Genomic DNA, 17,936 nt, shown 5'->3' with positions numbered 1-17,936 from the left:
GGCACAGCCGATCAAGTCATCACAAGCTGTGCTCGTCGTGCCAGCACGGAATAGGTATCAAAAATATATTATCTTCGGTCGAATCGATCATCCCCTACGCACGCTATGGGACGAATCTAAGGACGAGGACCCGGCGCCCCAGTTTTCGCAATACAGTCAAGTTGCGAAGCGCATGATGAGCGACATGGGGTATGACCTCACTCGCTTGGAGGGCCTAAATTACGGCCGAGGGCGCAGAACGGTCATCCGACCTGCCTACGTACCCAAGGGGAAACCCTCGAATTACTTCAACAGGACTAGGAGAGACTTAGGCTACTCCTCATCCTCGTCGGATTTGTGTTTTTATGTTAACGAGGATTCCGACTATGCATGCTCGGGGGATCAATCGGCAACAACCTCGGCATGGGACTCGGATGTCAGCGTGAGGGATCTGTTCGATAGCCTCACAGTCAACATGGCTACAATAGATCCCGCCGAAATGGCGGAGGATGCACATGCACAACTTCCACTTTATGACGAGACGTGGGATCGCCATGTTAACGCCCAGTGGAGTAGTCGCTTCGAGCAACGCGAACCGCCGACCGAAGATGAAATCCTCCAGGTGAACATGGGTAGCGAGGCGAATCCCAAACCCATATTCATCAGTGATAGTTTGCCTCCCTAGGAAAAAGAGGACCTCATTGCCCTCATACGGGAATACATTGACGTCTTCGCCTGGAATTATGAGGACATGCCTGGTCTGGATCCGCGGGTCGCCACGCATCACCTCAACATCAGCCCTGACGCCAAACCAGTCAAACAACAGCAAAGGCGGTTTCGCCCCCAAATCATGGAGGCAATCGAAGCTGAAGTAAAGAAGCTGATCGAGTCCGGTTTCATCAGAGAGGAGCAACACCCCGACTGGGTGGCAAATATTGTTCCGGTCTTGAAGAAAAACGACAAGATCCGCATCTGCATCGATTTTTGGAACCTCAATGTTGCGTGCCCTAAAGACGAATTTCCCCTGCCCATCACGGATGTCATCATTGACAACACGTGCGGATTCGAGAGGATGTCCTTCATGGATGGTTTCTCAGGGTACAATCAAATCAAAATGCACCCCGAGGACGAGAAGCACATTGTATTCAGAACCCCCATGGGGGTGTACTGCTACACCGTTATGCCATTCGGACTCAAAAACACTGGCACAACCTACCAACGCGCCATGAGTATGATTTTCCGAGATCATCTGCGAAAGACGGTCGAATGCTACGTAGACCAACGCGCCATGAGTATGATTTTCCGAGATCATCTGCGAAAGACGGTCGAATGCTACGTAGACGACCTGGTCGTGAAGAGTCGCCATAAGGAGGACCACCTCCAAGACTTGAAGGTGATGTTCGAACTCATGAGGACTCATCAACTCAAGATGAATCCTACTAAGTCATTCTTGGGGATGTCTAGCGGTAAATTCTTTACTTTCTCCACTCAAGTTCACCAGCTGACTTGACCGTTGGAGGAACCACGGGGTAACCAGTCCCCGTCCTCTCATGGGTTTCTATATATGCAGCCTTCAGCTACTCAACTTAGAATCAGATATTCGGGGAAGGAAGTGGCCCCTTATCAACTTCATTATCATCCAACCACAGATATAATTGACTGTGTGATCACTAAACATCAACAATTACATTCTCGGACTCTTCAGATTGTTCACCCACCATCATCTCGGACAACCAAGTAGGCCCTACTGTGAAATATGGGGACCACTGTGGGTTATCATATAGGTGTACTGGAGTCGGGTGTGATAACTTTTTCCCGACAGAATGTTCCGATCACCAGTTCGTCATCGAGTTTCTCTAGGCTTTGTGCTAACATGTATGCGTTGTGACTTTTAGGCAGGTGAATGCCTGGGCGATCCCTGGAGTTACCTAATCGTGGATACTAAAACTACCCTCTTGATGTATAAATAGTGAGACTCTTTTTTCTTTTTCAAACCCAGTATTGCACCACTTAAATAATCTTCTCTAGAAATTACTGAGCCTTTTCTCTTTCACTCCATTCTTTGTCGTCGGTCGTAGTTTTACTAGAGAATAATACTAAATCGAACAGACATGGAGGTAAGAACCCGTATCACATCTCAAACGGTGACTTTCCTGAAGATCTATGAATTGCCCAATTGAAAGCAAACTGAAGATATGGTAAACTCTCATCCCAAGTCTTGGGATGCCTAGAACCCCTGTAACATGTGAACATAGTCCGGTTGACTACTTATGTTTGTCTGTCTGCTTATGGATGAAAGGTCATGCTCTTCTTCAATCTGATATCCATCAAACTCCATAAAGAATCCCAAAAGTGCCCGAGGAACCTAATATCCTGATCTGAAATAATCAAACTCGGTAAACCAAAGTGCTTCCACACATGCTCAAAGAGAAACTACACTGTATTTGCTCTCATCACGGTCTTCTTATAAGGAATCAAGATCACTATCTTGCTGAACTGGTCCACCACAACGAACATGTAATCATGCCCGTGTTTGGTCGTTGGCAACCCTCCTAAGAAATCCATAAAAATACTCTCCCACGGTCTAGAAGACACTAGCAACGGTAGATACAATCCCCTCTTTATGTTAAAAGGCTTCGATATGCAACATAGCTTACACCCTTCAACATACTTGGTAACATCCTCTAACATCTTTGGCCAAAAGACATAAAATCGTAGATTGAGAAGCGTCTTCCGAATCCCAAAATGACATTGCACATGTGATGTATGTGCCTCTCTAATCCACTGCAATCAATTGCTATCCTCTGGAATACAAAGTGATGTCCTACGGTATAATAAAGCATCTGCTTCAAGCTCATACTCCCCCTTTCGACCAGCCTTCATATGCTCGAACACACTGCTGAAGTCTCTGTTGGATGTGTACATCTAAACATACTCTAAAGGAATCAAGGGCTGAATACGCGTTGCAACCAACAAATCTCTCACTGGCGGTCGAGATAGCATATCGGCCAACTTGTTAGTCGCCTCCTTCTTGTACCTAATAACAATGTTGAACACCATCAAATAGGACATCCACTTCATGTATCATGTCTGCTGTAGCTTCGTCTGGACATGTAGAAACTCCAATGGCTTATGATCCGAGTGCACAACTACGTCATTACCCAACAAGTACACCCTTCAATGCTTGAACGTCTGGTAGAGCACATAAAACTCCTTATCGTAAGTAGGATAGTTCTGAATAGCACCCGTAAACATCTTAGAATGGTACTCTACCGGCTTCCCATCTTGTATCAACACAGTGCCCATACCATAGCTAGAAGCGTCAGTTTCTACCTCGAAGGTCTTCTGTAAGTTAGGCAGTACCAATACTGGTGTCTTCGAGATCTTTCTCTTTAGTAACTAAAAAGCTTCCTCATGCGTCCTACCCCACTTGAACTAAACTTTCGCCTTAGTAAGGCCATGTAAGGGTGGTAGAAAAATATTGAATAAACTTGCACAAATATTGGTAAGCTCACATGAAGCTTCGCACCTCCGTTACCGTCCGTCAGCGAATTCATGATAACCTCAACCTTACTTAGATCTATCCTCCGAAAGGCAAACAACTTGGACCTATCACTCCTTTCTCCAAGAAGCTCCTGAACTTGCCTCTTTATCTTCTTGGACTCCTGTACGGATGTGCGGTAAAGACCTATATTCGGTAAAGAATTCTCTCCCATCAACATAATCTCGTGCTCCACACTCCGTCTCGATGGTAGTCCAGTGATTTCTAAAAATAAATTCGCATATTTGGCCTTCAACCTGTCAAGATCTCCTTCTTGAAGCTTGCTCAAGGTAGTTAAGCATACTCTACTCAGTTGCTCTTTGTAAGGCCTAATGAACAATAAGATAAACTTCTTGTTTGTATTCACTAGCCTCTTTGCCTGAGTCACCGTCACCAAGCTCGTCTGCTATGGAAGAGACGTCGAACAAAATATGAACTGCTCATCATCCTTGGTAAACGTGTACTTCTGGGCCCACCTGTCATAGACTACGTACCTATACCATAAATAAGGATTGCTCAGTATAACCTGATAAACATCCAACAGAACAACGTCACACATGACCTCGTTAATATACGACTTATAGAGTGCAAATCTGAAAGTACATTGATTAACTACACTCAGCCCCGCCTCCTTCTGAATCCACCCTAAAAGATAGGGCTCCGAATACTTGATCATCTTTAGAGCCAGCTTCTAAACCAAGGCCTCGGATATCAAATTCTTCTGACTTCCTGGATCAACTATGACATCAACCAAGCTGGTCTTCACCTGCAACTTGAGAACAAAGAGCTGCTCTCGGGGCGTCTTCATCTTCCTTCGCGGTCTGCTTCCCTACCATAAAGTTGAGACTGTTGTTGGGTTTTATCATTCCTGTAACTTCTTTCGGACTTTGAGCTATCATGTATGCCTTTTTCTCCTCCTCCTTCTTCAATCCCTTCGGCTTGATATGAGGATACTTCTCCCACCACCGATCAGCAATGTGTCATGTCTGCTTATAGTGATTATAAGTCAATCTTGCTTTCCCTGGATCACCCTTCTTCTCCTCCTCCTTAGGTTAGGATCCACTAAACTTGCCTCCAGCTTGCTTGGCGTCTCCCTTCGTCTCGTTGCTCTTCTTCTACTTGCCTTCAATGGCAATAGCCTTCACATTTGCCTTCGTAATCGACTCTACCATAAATAGCTTTATCTCCTTCTGGATATATTCGTTCAGTCCCGCCATATACTTCATGAAAATAGAGTACTCCTCCGTCGTAATGTTGAGGACCATCGTCTGCTGCTAGAACTCTATAGTGTATTCTTAAATGGTGATTGAATCTTTGACGCAAGCCATACCACTGGTACCAATACTCTTCAAGAAATCTCACAGGGTAGAACTGCTTACTCAACAACTCCTTAAACATGTTCCACAATATCGATTTCTTCTCTTGTTTATAGTAGGATTTTCACCACGTCAACGCGTGCCCAGAAAGCTTTAATGTCACAAAAACAATCTTCTCCTTTGACGAATAGCCATAAAGAGTAAAATAGGTCTCCATACACTCGATCCAATCATCAAGCCTCTCAACGTCGACACTCTCATCATAAACAGGAATCTCAACTCTAAAATCAATCTTTAGATTCTGGTAAGAACCCTTACCCCTTTGTTGCGGAACAGTCTTGATGGCCGTGACCTCTTCGTCGGAATCTGAATTCTCACTACCTCCATCGGATTCTATAAGTTTCTTCTTGGGCCTTGCCGAAGATTCACCTTTCTTTTCGCCCCCGTGGATAAGATCGATGAGCTTCATGAGAGTCGAACTGAATATCTCGATCTGTTTTTCCATCGCATCAAGCCTCGATGAAATGTTGCTTTCTGTCATATTCTTCTTCCTTGATTTCTAGGCTTTTTCCAAAAAAATAAGAATCTCGCCTAGCTTCTTATATTGCGATCGAGTAAGGATCATATACAGGATACCCCTTCATAGGATCTGATCGCTCTGATACCAACTTGATACGAGTCGTCGTGCGAACAACTTTGATCGCGAAATTATCAAAGGTGAGTTTTGAGAAGAAAACGACAAACACAAGAACAATTCAATTTAACGAAGAAAAATACATTCTCTAGATTATGAAGAATAAAATATTACAAAATCTCTCTCTCTCTCTCAATCTCTTTAGGTTAAAGAACAATTTCTCTATCCTCACTAAACTCTTTTCTTTTGTTTAGAAACTCTAAACAATCCCTATTTATATGTTAAACAACATGGATGATAAAATCGTAAATACCCAAGCCAAACACAACTTGGATTCGTGTCAAAACAGGAGTCCAGTTCGGCCCAAAAAACCCCGTTGGTCGACCGACATGCCCCTGTCGGTCGACCGACTAGAAAGCTTATTTATCGATCCTGTAGATGCACGTTTTCGATCGACTGATGCTGATCATTCGGTCGATCGGTATTGGTCGTTCGGTCGACCGGCCAGAGCCTTATTGCCAACTTCCTGATTTTCGTTGTTTTCCTGATTTTGACTATTTTCGTCGCCATCCGCGACTCTGCCCACGCTTCTATTCTCAAACTATCATGAGAATCATCTATCCTCAAGTTCTCATGATGATCATTAAGTTCCCGGAACAGAGAAGAAGATACACCTGTATCAATATATGCAAATATTAAAAACTTTAGGATATGTAATTACTAGTTGTAAAAATTTTAGGGTATCTAGGTGCCGCCAAAAAGTTAGGATATATAAGTGTAAGTTTAAAGAAATTTAGAGTATTTTTTGCTACCAAGTACAAGTTAGGGTATATAAGTAAAAAATAGATGACACAATAGATATATAAGTACCATATAGCCTATTATTTAAGGAATTATTTTTTGGCCAAAAAACATAGTTTTATTGTACATACCATTTTAAGTTTGACTGCGTTTTATAATTAAGGTTATTTACATATAAATGCCCCTTGCATCACAAAAATTAATAAAAATACTCTCTAAATCGAAATATTTCTAAAATTGCCTCTCAAATCATTAATTTTGGAGAAAAAAAGTTACCCTAAAAGTAACTAATCATCAACTTTTTTGATAAGCTACTTTGTAATTGTAATGTAAAAAATATCAGCAAAATAGTCAAATTTCTGCAACCAAATTGATAATTTGTTGATTCTTAGGATATTTTTTCAAAAGTTAATGATTGAGGGGTAGTCTTGCAAATGCTAAGATTTAGGGGGTACCTTTGCATATAGCCATGACGCAAGGGGTGTATATGTAAATAACACTTTATTTTCATTTGGACTTTACTGATTTTGATATACAATTCAGTGATAAAGCACGAGCCCAATCACAGTAGACGGAACCAGCAAAACGTGTCCCCTCCTCTGACCACATCGGGCTGTTTTGGGTAGAAGGAGAAGTTAATGATTGCAGGAGACGTGGCACTCCGTTATTGGCCATTTCCCTGATACATCATTAGACTAAAATGTCCTCGCATGTCAGCTCATATTACCACATGGCAACACCCTCAAATTTAAAACCAAGGGCTGAAACCGTCATCCTCAAATGATTGTATGCACATGACATCATACATGGCCATCATGATGGCCATGCCATGTGAAGGCCCGAAATATAAACGGCCGTTAACGGGCTGTCGCTTTCCAGGCCCTCAAGGTGTGAGTCCCGCACACCAAGTCAGCATGTACCGCCTTCCTCTTAACGATGGAATGGAATATTCTAAAAGTGAATGGACGGCCCAGATGATTCGATCGAAATGATTTACTTCGATTTTTGGGTTATTAGCGGCCGTTAATCTGAGAATTAGACAGCTAATGAAGGGGGAATAAAGAGCTGGCCGCGACCCGATCGTCCGGGGTTGAAGGATTAAGCGCCTAGTGTTTGGCTGTGTGTTATTGAGATGACGTGTGAACCGATTCCATAACAAACTCTTTTGTCTGTACAGGACTCACACATGATTCCACTGTTCATTTATGCTTCTAGAAGGATTGTTATGTTTATGCAGTGGGTTATTTTTGATTCAGATGATTGTGAGGTAAGTGTGCTGTGCTATTTGACTCGCGTGTTGGGCAACTCGCGCCCAACTTGCAGTCACTGAGTAGGGGGTGGGCCCAAGTTGTATCGATATGTAACTAATTCTAGTTATAGCTATCTAACTCATAATGAATTATAGAAAATCCTCTTATTGGTTTGTGTTGAAAGAAAATTGGGAAAAAAATAAGATCTTTTGTATGAGTCTCTTGTTATTTTGGTGAAAAGGGGGGAATAATGGAAAATGTTTGTAGGACCCAGTATTATATTATTAAAAAAAGGAGTTGTTATGTCTAGATAATGCACTTTAGTAACTAATCAAGTTGCATTTGTGTGAAACTACTTCATTGACCACAAATATTGATAGGTTTGTAACAAGTCAGAGGTTGGTCATATGCACAGTTAGTGGTTGATGATATTAAAATATACATATATATATATGGTATAAAATAGAACTCTAATATTTTATTAAGTATAAATGTTTTTGTCCCATCCTGTTCATCAGTGATAAACTTGTCACTTAGACTTGAGACATATATAAGCATTGTTTTCTTCAGCTATGAAAAGTACTGATGAGTGTTAGTCATAGGTCGACTCTATAATGATGGAGATTTTCAACAAGGTTAAACATTAGTTTCTTCAGGTAATGGACATTACATAATTATTAGTTTCAAGCCCGTGTGATGCACGGAGCTGTCTAACATTTAAAAATTGATATAGTAAAAGAACGAAAAAAAAAGAAAGAAAGAAAAGAGCTAGTCAGAAATGATATATCCGAGAACGTTGCGTACATGTTTAACTTGCTATTATAAAATTTAAAAAAGAAACGATTTTCGAATTCGTTGTTATTACAACAAAATTGACAAAATGTCTCAGATCTATAAGGTTAATGTTATATTTGTTGATGTATGAAATCACACAGTCAAATAAAAATAGATTAGTTGACGGAAGTCCTTTAACTCTCCAAATGTCTGGTCTTCGGGTAAGTTGTACTTTCCTGCACAAATAACAAATATTAAGAGGGCGGGATGTGATTCCCCGGTTGTTCCTCCGACGATCAAGTCAGTGAGTGACTTGTGTGGAGAAGTAAAATGAACCGTAGTAGTTCTTAAGTTCAGAGAATGGTGGAAAAAGTGTACCCCTGTAATAAAAAATAATATCTCCTCTTATAGTAGTGGAAGGAGGGTAGGGTGGTAACTTTGCCGGGCATGAGCTAGCGGCCAAGACAGTTTCAACTTTACCGGTGTTGGTCGTGGAGTGGAGGAGATGCCATTTTGGTTTAATGCGAAGTGATGTGGGGTGTGCGGTGCCGACATAGTCTGATGTGTCAAAATACTATTAGAGGCAGAGAGAATGATGACGCCCATAATACATTTAATGGCATTTATGGCGAGATGATCAGTCATCAATGCACAAGGGTAACTTGAAGCATTTCGTCATCTTTCTACTCGTTGGGTGGTCGAGAAGTACCGTCTTTCAAGTAGGCCTCGTAAGGTGTCGGGTAGTGGGTTGCCGAGTGGAGTGTTTAAGTAGTCGACTCAACTTGGGGATGACATGTAATGCCTTTCGGGTCGTTGACATGTGACGCCTTTCGAGTAGTCCTCGCAGGATGTCGGCGTGTCGAGTCGACCGAGCTAGGCTTCTGATTATCTTAAGATGTTGACCCGATTATGCATAATGTGGGACACTTGTCTTCCATTGATTAGAGATTATTTTCCATCACTAAAACGGCTATAACAATATTATTTTGCAATACCAATAATTAGTATGCACCATCAAGTTTTTCTTCATACACAAAATATCTGTCAAGTACATAAATCTATAAAAGAAACCATAATTATCAACTCATTGATAGACAAAATATCTACCATAATCATATAAAGTAATTAGGTTTCTGAATGCAAAACCACCAAAAATACAGTTCTTACAAAATTTTACTAAATATGATTTTGGACCAAAATGTTGAATATAATTTTAAAACATCATATATCAGATAGAGATTTTTCAAAAAAGCAGCTTCAACTCTTTAAGAATACTCTAATTCTCATCTTCATTTTTTATTTGTTTCTGTTTTTTGTTGTTTGACATTTGTGGAGAAATCAAGTCTGAAGAAACTAAATGCTCTATATCAAATTCTAACGAATTTCTCTTGGATGGAGTAATGTTATCTGAGGAACAAATTTTAGCTTTATCAGCGCAAGTAACTGAAATGGAGTCCTAAAATTCAATATAATATAATAGTTAGCATGCTAATAAGATATTAAGAAAAGTTTTTTGTATTGTTTATGTGAAGAATCAAGAGATCAATAGTAAAGCGAAGAGAAATATGCAATCCGAAGGATAAAGGTGAAAGAAGCAGCAACAGCAAAAGATACAATTTATAAAGGTATTGAAGAAGTTGGTGTTACATCTAACAGGACTACTATGACAACACTTATCATCTTCCCAATAAATTCGTGTATGGTTAATTGTTTCATCATCAAGTAAATGTATGGTTCAGTTAAATATTAATTGTTTTGAGTTTGTATACCAAGGAGAATGTGCAAAAATTGCATCATTTATAAAATTAACATAGAGATTCTAGCATTTTATTCTCATTAATTCCACCAAATTACATCATTTACAAAATTATATAATTTACAAAGTTTAAAATTTCAAATTTAGAAGGCTTTTCAGATTTATTAAAATTAGCATGTTTTGTGCAAGTTTAGAAGAGTTTTAGAATTTTTCCACGAAATACTACAGAATCCTCTATACAAATGCTGGAGATATTAAGTACGACATGTCTAGCCAAAGATATAGTTTACAAATGAATTCATTTGAAATTTGTGTAATTAATATATGGCTCACGTACAATTTAAGCAATTGTTTCTCTCATAAACATGGCATATCATATAAAATTATCTAAACAGGGCATGTTATATGAGATTAATCATAATGAGTCATAGAGATCTCGTGTTTCTCATCGAATTACAAAAACAAACACATTATAAATATAAGGAAGGATATGACATAGGTTTTAATCATGCAAATAGTTTCCTTAAAACCACTCAATTTCTCATATAAACATTGATACTCTGACTGTTAGATCTACATCATAAACTTTAGATCTAAAACCATATAGCCATGATTAATTCAAAGAGATTAACATTTATTTTCAAAACAGATCCAGAATTGGAAAAAATTGAAGAAAAAATCAAAGAAAAATCCAAAAAATTCTCGTTACTGTTCACTGAACATTACTGTTCATCCGAACCCAAAAAATTAAATCTTTAACCAGAGATTTAAGATCAAAAACCCAATAAAACTTAAATCCCTAAGAATTAATCAAGGTGGCTCTGATACCACTTGTTAGATCTACATCATAAACTTTAGATCTAAAACCATATAGCCATGATTAATTCAAAGAGATTAACAAATAAACAAAAGAGCGGAAGCTTATACCTGAATCCATAGATTGATCTTGATTTTGGGTTTTGGATCTTCTAACCTTAGGGTTCCTCTAAAACCGAATTTCTCTCTTAGATGGGGGTGAAGAGAATTAGAGAATGTAACCCTAGGTTAGGGACCATAACCCCTTATTTATAGATGTTGTACTTTTGTAATTTAGCCCCTCAATAAATTACAATTACAACCTGGTATCTGCACATATAACCCAATGACTTATTTAAATACCAAGTTAACCCAACTTAATTGATCACTTTAGTGGGTTATCCTGAAAGATAGCAATACACATTGATTAATCATATGTGCCCACAAATAAATTTATTAGATTAAATCCAACACTGACAACTACTCGTAGTTGGCATTCGAAGTAGGTCTCTTTTTAACTCTTCCAAACAAAGGTATTCTATTCATATTCTCAATTCTGGCACTACAGATGTTTGTTGCTAGGGACAATATTGCAGTGCATCTACAAAGTCTCTTAAAATCCCAGTCGAAGGAAATAAGTCTCATTTCAGAAATAACCCCATCAAAAGTAGACTTATTAAATAATCTATCCTTAACAAATCTGTGTTGGGAATATTAGCTGTTTAGACAATAATTAGCATGAAATACAGTTAATAATTTTCAGATAATAATGAATTAATATTATAACACAGATGTAAGAAATAATTCAAACGAAAAGAAATGAGGGTTAGAAATACGGCCTGATAGTCGAGACGTGCAAGGCACTGTCCCAAGAATCTAATTGCCCCCACTCGTACAGGGCTACGTGGCAAAAGTTCTCGGAGATACAACGACCCTCGGTCAGGCGACCTCCTTCTCGTCGGCACGAGCTTCAAGAAGGTTTTACGAATTCTTCGTGACTTTCAGGGAACCAACAAATCGTAACATCAAGTAAGCGTAAGAGGAAGAATAGAGAAGAAGAAGAAGAGCTTGTTATATTTCGCTGTGTATTTTGGCCTCGCAGCTTGCGGTTTATATAGAGGAAGAAAAACCGTTATTTAGCTAGCCATTTAACACGTTTTTAATGCTAATAAACATTACTGTTTAATACATTTTAAATGCTAATTACGTTATAAACGTTACGCAATAATTATTAATCATTATCATATTAAACACGTTTTAATTGTTCCAATTAGCAAAAAATAAAAATGTAGCAGGTCAAGAGCCCCTCAATCCGGAGCTGCATTCGTGTCCGCAGGTCGTGCGTGCGCGCCACCCGACCCGAACCCGAGCCCGACCCGACCGGCGCGCGCGTGTGTGGTGTGGACCATAACCTTTATTTTTTTCTAGGCATAGAAAAGAAAGGGAAGACTTATAAAGAGTCTATCTTCCCATCTCTTTTCCAATATGGGACTAAACTTTTCCTCTTTTCCTCTACAAACCCAAGTTTTAAGTTACAACTCTAACAATCTGAACTCATATAGTGAGGAATTGCCTAGTCCAATTATATTTTTTTCTTTTTCACTTGATTCAGGCTCCATTTGAACTTCCATATTAAACAATATATTTCCCATGTTCAAAATGTGTTCATCTAATGTCTAATTTCTTTGCAACTTAGGTGTCATATACTCTAGATTGTTGGTTTATGCCATAGCTCTCCTAGCCTAGTTTCCTGGTCATTCCATCCTCAGTATGCTAATGTTCTTTTGCTTGAAGTTCGTTTCATCCTCGCCATGATTAAAAAAAATTAAAAAAAAATTTGTATGTTAGTATTTGTGGTTAGAACCCTATAACGATGGAGAAGGGATGACCACGTGTTTCAATAAAGTGGAATGTATAAATTTTATACAAATAAATATTATAGAAACTTAAAATAAAAATGAAAAATGAATGGCTGCATGTATTTCTCCATCCGTCCACCACATGATTAATATTTACTAATTCAGCAACTTGATTTTAACGCTCAGTCCATATCAGTCCACCATAAAAAAAAATAAATTTTCCTTCTAAGTTTTCTATGAAGGGTTTTGTAGTATCCTATAGGGGGTCATGTATTATACAAATTATTTTCTTCATTACTTGTTTATCAGGATATAGATTTAATTAGTTTCGAGTAATGTGTTCAAGTAAAAAGTTCTAGTGTAGTCTCCTTTTCCTTTTTGACTTTTTGTAGTTGCCAAAAACACCCTAATGTTGGTAACTTTAGACTGCTACGTGGCTAATTTTAGTTGGTCATCTTGCCACATGGATACATGCAGTGATGATTACATTGCCTGCACAGGATACTTTCTCATGACTAATAGTCTTAATAACCAATTATAAAATACACAAATACGCACTAAGATTTTCAACCAATTGATTAGTTTTAAAATTGAACAAAATATGTAATTAGCATGTTGATGTTTAGTCTCCAAACTAAGTATAAGATCTTTTGTTTTGAAGAGTTAAGTGATGATTGCAACGTGCATCTGGCGGTGCTTATAATAAATGATAGGTATTGTAAAGAAGTGAATCTGTCACGTGAATCCCTCACACTGAGATTGATCTCAAATATGTTTAAAAAATATATATACGAACATCTCCTCTTAAAAGAAATTGCTACTGCCATAAAACTCAAGAACTCACTTGCATCTAACTTTTAACTACAAACTTGGAGAATAAAAATCCATTCCAATTTGCCAAAGTTAAATGTCAACAACCATAAATTGGTAGAACAAAAATAAACATGAGAAAATATATTTTAGAAAAAGTAAATCTCTTTCTATCTATATAAAAGTTAGAGCAATATAAGAGCAATCTACTAACCGGCAAACATATTTAAACCAGAAGCAAAATCATAAAAGAGAACGTATGCATGAGTGAAGTTAGAACCTACTCACAAATAAGCAAAAGTTTAAAAAATTGTATGTCATTGTTTCTTCACAATTAAGTTAAGCATCCGTAAACATAAAAAAGAAAAAATATATGCCACATATACAAATGAGAATATATTACTCTCATTTCTTTTAATCTCTCTGTTAGCTAAACCAAAGTCATTTTCTTTTTAGGGATTTTACTCAGAGACGGTAAAGATATTGTTTAATCAATGGTGAGGATTGAAGGTAGTTTTTACAGCTCTTTTTTATATAGAAACTGTGATAAAATAATGGGAAAATGCCAAAAGTCACTCCTAATGGTAAGAGATTTTAAATATAGATAAAGATTAGGGTTTTCTCATGTCAATCACCTTGAAATAGGGTGATTATATGAAAACTATCTTCAAAGTTTAATTTATATAGAAACTGCCTTTAAAGGAGGTCCCAATTGCTATCAACTACCTTGATCTATTTTCTAATAAAAATTTCACTAAAGTTCTCAAAATACCCTTAAAACACAAATGTTCGGCACATGACGGGTCTTCTTAACCAAATACAATGTTTGAGATGTGTGTGTTTTAATGATATTTTTGGAAATTTACTTAATATTTCATCAGAAAACAGGTCAAGGTGGTTGATTGCAAACGAAAATCCCCTTAAAGGTGGTTTCCATATAGATTTAAACTTTGAAAGTGATTTTCGTACAATCAGCCTTTTTAAAGGTGGTTTCTATTTATAAATCCTAATAATTGTCCAGTGAACAAGCTAGACTTTGTCCACGAACAAGTCAGGATGCTAGCATTGGCCGGTCTCTGCTATCCTCTAAATGGATCTCGTAAAACACGCATACTTAATTTGTTCTAATACTAGTTTGTTCCCCACACATTGCACGGGAATTCCAAAAGAGAAGAAATTTTCACTGTAGACCCAATCTTAGATTTAATCCCTAAAACCGATCCACTTTAAATTTATTTATGAGAATCGACCCACTTTGAGTTAATTACGGTACTAATTAGTCGGAGTTGCCAACCCCGACTAATTAGTAGCCTAATTACATGCGGGGTCAGGGAGCAGAGAAGGTTTGCAGCTGCTAATTAGACTACTAATTAGTCGGGGTTGGCAACCCCTACTAATTAATACCGCAATTAACTCAAAATGGGCCGATTCTCATAAATAACTTTAAAGTGGGTCGGTTTTAGGGATTAAATATGGAAATGAGTCTACAGCAAAAAAAATTCTTTTTCCAAAAGAATATGGTGAAGTGGGAGTTTATTTGCCGACGAGGAAGCTGCACTAATGATACTTTTGTTTTGGGGTCAGCTTGCCAACAAAAAGAAAAGAAAAAAAAAGAAAAAGAAAAATGACCCTTCTCCTTCTCGTAGGAAATTCCTAACTATGGGATGTACAGGGAGCCCGTTATTTGTTACTTCTCCAAGCAACTTCATGCGAATTTAACAACCATGGGTGCGCGAGGCCATAGTATCTGCAAGTCCCGCAGATAAAGATGTATTGTTCAATAAAAGGGCAAACAAGAATAATATCTCCAATAAATAAACCCTGTATAACATAGAGGGAATTTCAGTTACTCTCTAAAACAAGCCTCGATACAAGAAAGCACAACAACGAATCTCACGCAGGCCGAAAACAGTGGTTTGTGTTAACACAAAGTGGGAAGTAGATGTTCTATCACATTATTCATCCCCTTCCCAGCACACAAAGGACTAACCTAACAACATTATATTACATATCGCTACATCATACAACAACAACCAGATACTAGTCAAAACAACCGAAAGTTAGCTTCTTCCCTCCGCTGTTCTCACAAACGACCTCCGCCACCAAATTTGAAAAGCTTTGCTCAGATTAGGGCACTCCATCCCCTTACCTCCAAATACACGAAACCATTCTACGAATAAACTTTGTTGCTGATTCAGCGGAAGAGTAAGGAGAGCTTGCCCTAGGCCTTCTTCTAGCATTCCGATGTCCAATCCCTTCGAACATCTCTGTAACCAACCAAAATCTAATAGCATCGGTCCAAACCATGAATCTAGAACAGAAAATCTCACGTTACCCGGGCATCGTAATTTCCCTCTTCCCAGGGCTATGAATATGTGTGCTGAGATCCTGCTGAGCTCATAGCGTACCATAGGTGATGCCCGTGGATGCATTCTAATCAGTTCCTTTTGATTTGCCCACAAGTATACAAAATCTTCTGCCATTTGCTTGTCTATGAGAATCTCCAACAACCAATTGAGGTTGTCCACTTGCTTTATGACTCGTTCCACCAGCGGCTTCGCTTTTTTATCTGCATGAGTGGGATCTGAGGATTCATTGAATAGCTCCACAAGAGAGTTCAGACATGAGTGACAAATTCTGTACAAGCTCTCCTTGTTGAGTCCAGCAGGGTCTTTCTGGTAAACTGAGCTCTTAGATAAGAGGCCATTGACTAGAGACTGTAACTCCTTGCGAGCATTAACGTTAGTTCCCTCCGCAATGGACTGTATGAGATGAACAGCTAGATCATCTGAGCTTCTTGTACCTTCAAGCTGTAGCCTGGAAAGAATATCTTGGGTCGTTACTTCATCAAATGTGCACCTTGCAAACAAGCTTTTCAATTTCTCCTCCTCACTCTCGCTCCATGGAACAGCTTCAATATAGTTTAAACAGGATTCTACACCTCTATCGAACAATATTTTGGACGATACCTGAGCAAAAAATTTGAGAATCAACATACTGGCAACTAATACAACAATAGCTAAGGGAACGACTTGCAACAAGGTCAGATCACTAACCAACTAGAAGTCATCAGCACACAGAAAGCAAACATGCACAACATTTAATATCCTCAGGCCCAATCATGGAAATTTTATCAGTACCTTGTCTCGTTTTATTTAGACCACAGATCACTTTGATTGCAGCTTTCAGCACCAAAAGAAAAAGAGAAAAGAGGAATGAGGACAACAGAACAATGAAGGAAAAGAAAAGAAGAAGTAAAGGAAAAGGAAAAGAAAAGTGAAGGATTATACTATGAACTTGAAAAGAAAAAGAAAGGGAGGGATTATTTGTTATAGCTTCTATTTTACTAAAGCCTTGCTATATAGTCAAGTAATCAGACTGTTCTCTGAATGTTATAAATTTACAATAAATATATAACTTAAATTAGGCACCACAAAGAAAATGATGTTCCATTTATCCTGCCCTTTGGCAAAAGGCACTCTGACTGTTAGGTTACTTAGTTCATGGGATAAATTATTCTGTATGTTTTGTCCAAAACATCTCCCCTCATTCCATGAAAAAGTAATCTGAAATATGAATATATCCGTAACAGAATGTAGTCCTCGAGATTAACTTTTTTCAAGATTTGATACCTTCAAGCAAGTTTTTTTAATAACCATTTAGTGAAAATCTATACACAGAGATACTGAGTAAGTTCTGGCATTATCTTGGTCCATATGAGCCAGAGAAATGCACTTCAGATACCACTCTCTAGTTCATCAACCTCTTTCAACTATATGGCCAAAAGTAGATAGCACTCAGCAGCAGGATCTATAATAGTGTGGCTGCAAATAAAAACTACGTATTGATGAATCAGAATATCTCAGAGTAAATTTATCTAATAAGGTTTGTCTGTGTTTTCACTATCATCTCAGATCATGAAATTGGTATGGTTGCCTAGAAAAAACTCAAATAAATGTGGTCAAACTTCAGCCAGAATCTCAGTGTATTATTTGTAATTAAGGGATGCACATTAATTAAGACTTGTGCCATCAACTTGTTGCCAAATAATGAAAACCAGATCACTATAGGCTGATATTCCTTTTATATGTTTCATTTGCCTGAATGCTTTTGTTAATCATCCCAGATCATGAGATCAGTACGGTTTGCCTAGCAAAAATTCAAATCAATATGTTCAAGGTTCTGCCAAACTCTCAGTGTCAGATTATGAGACCAATTAACTGTGGAGGCTGGTATTCCCTGTATATATTTCATTTGCATGAATGCTTTCACTATCATCTCAGATCATGAAATCAGTATGGTCTGCCTACCAAAGGTCAAGTCAATATGGTCAAATTTCTGCTAAAGTCTCAGCGAAAATATTTCTAATCAATTGAAGCATATTAAGACTCATGCTGCCATCAACTTGTTGCCACTAATGA

At 38.2% G+C, this 17,936-nt stretch overlaps 1 protein-coding gene across 1 annotated transcript in view; it reads right to left on the bottom strand.

The window, feature by feature from the left end:
• Positions 15,299–17,936, bottom strand: part of LOC109830827 (BTB/POZ domain-containing protein At2g13690) — a 13,713-nt gene continuing 11,075 nt past the window's right edge. Inside the window, exon 7 of the mRNA XM_020398189.1 lies at positions 15,299–16,484. Coding sequence (XP_020253778.1) covers positions 15,576–16,484 — 909 coding nt within the window. The 3' untranslated portion in view covers positions 15,299–15,575. The remainder of the gene's footprint in view (positions 16,485–17,936) is intronic.

The sequence above is a fragment of the Asparagus officinalis genome, chromosome 2, assembly GCF_001876935.1.
Source record: "Asparagus officinalis chromosome 2, Aspof.V1, whole genome shotgun sequence".
NCBI lineage: Eukaryota > Viridiplantae > Streptophyta > Magnoliopsida > Asparagales > Asparagaceae > Asparagus > Asparagus officinalis.
This window is presented reverse-complemented; position numbering and strand designations above follow the sequence as displayed.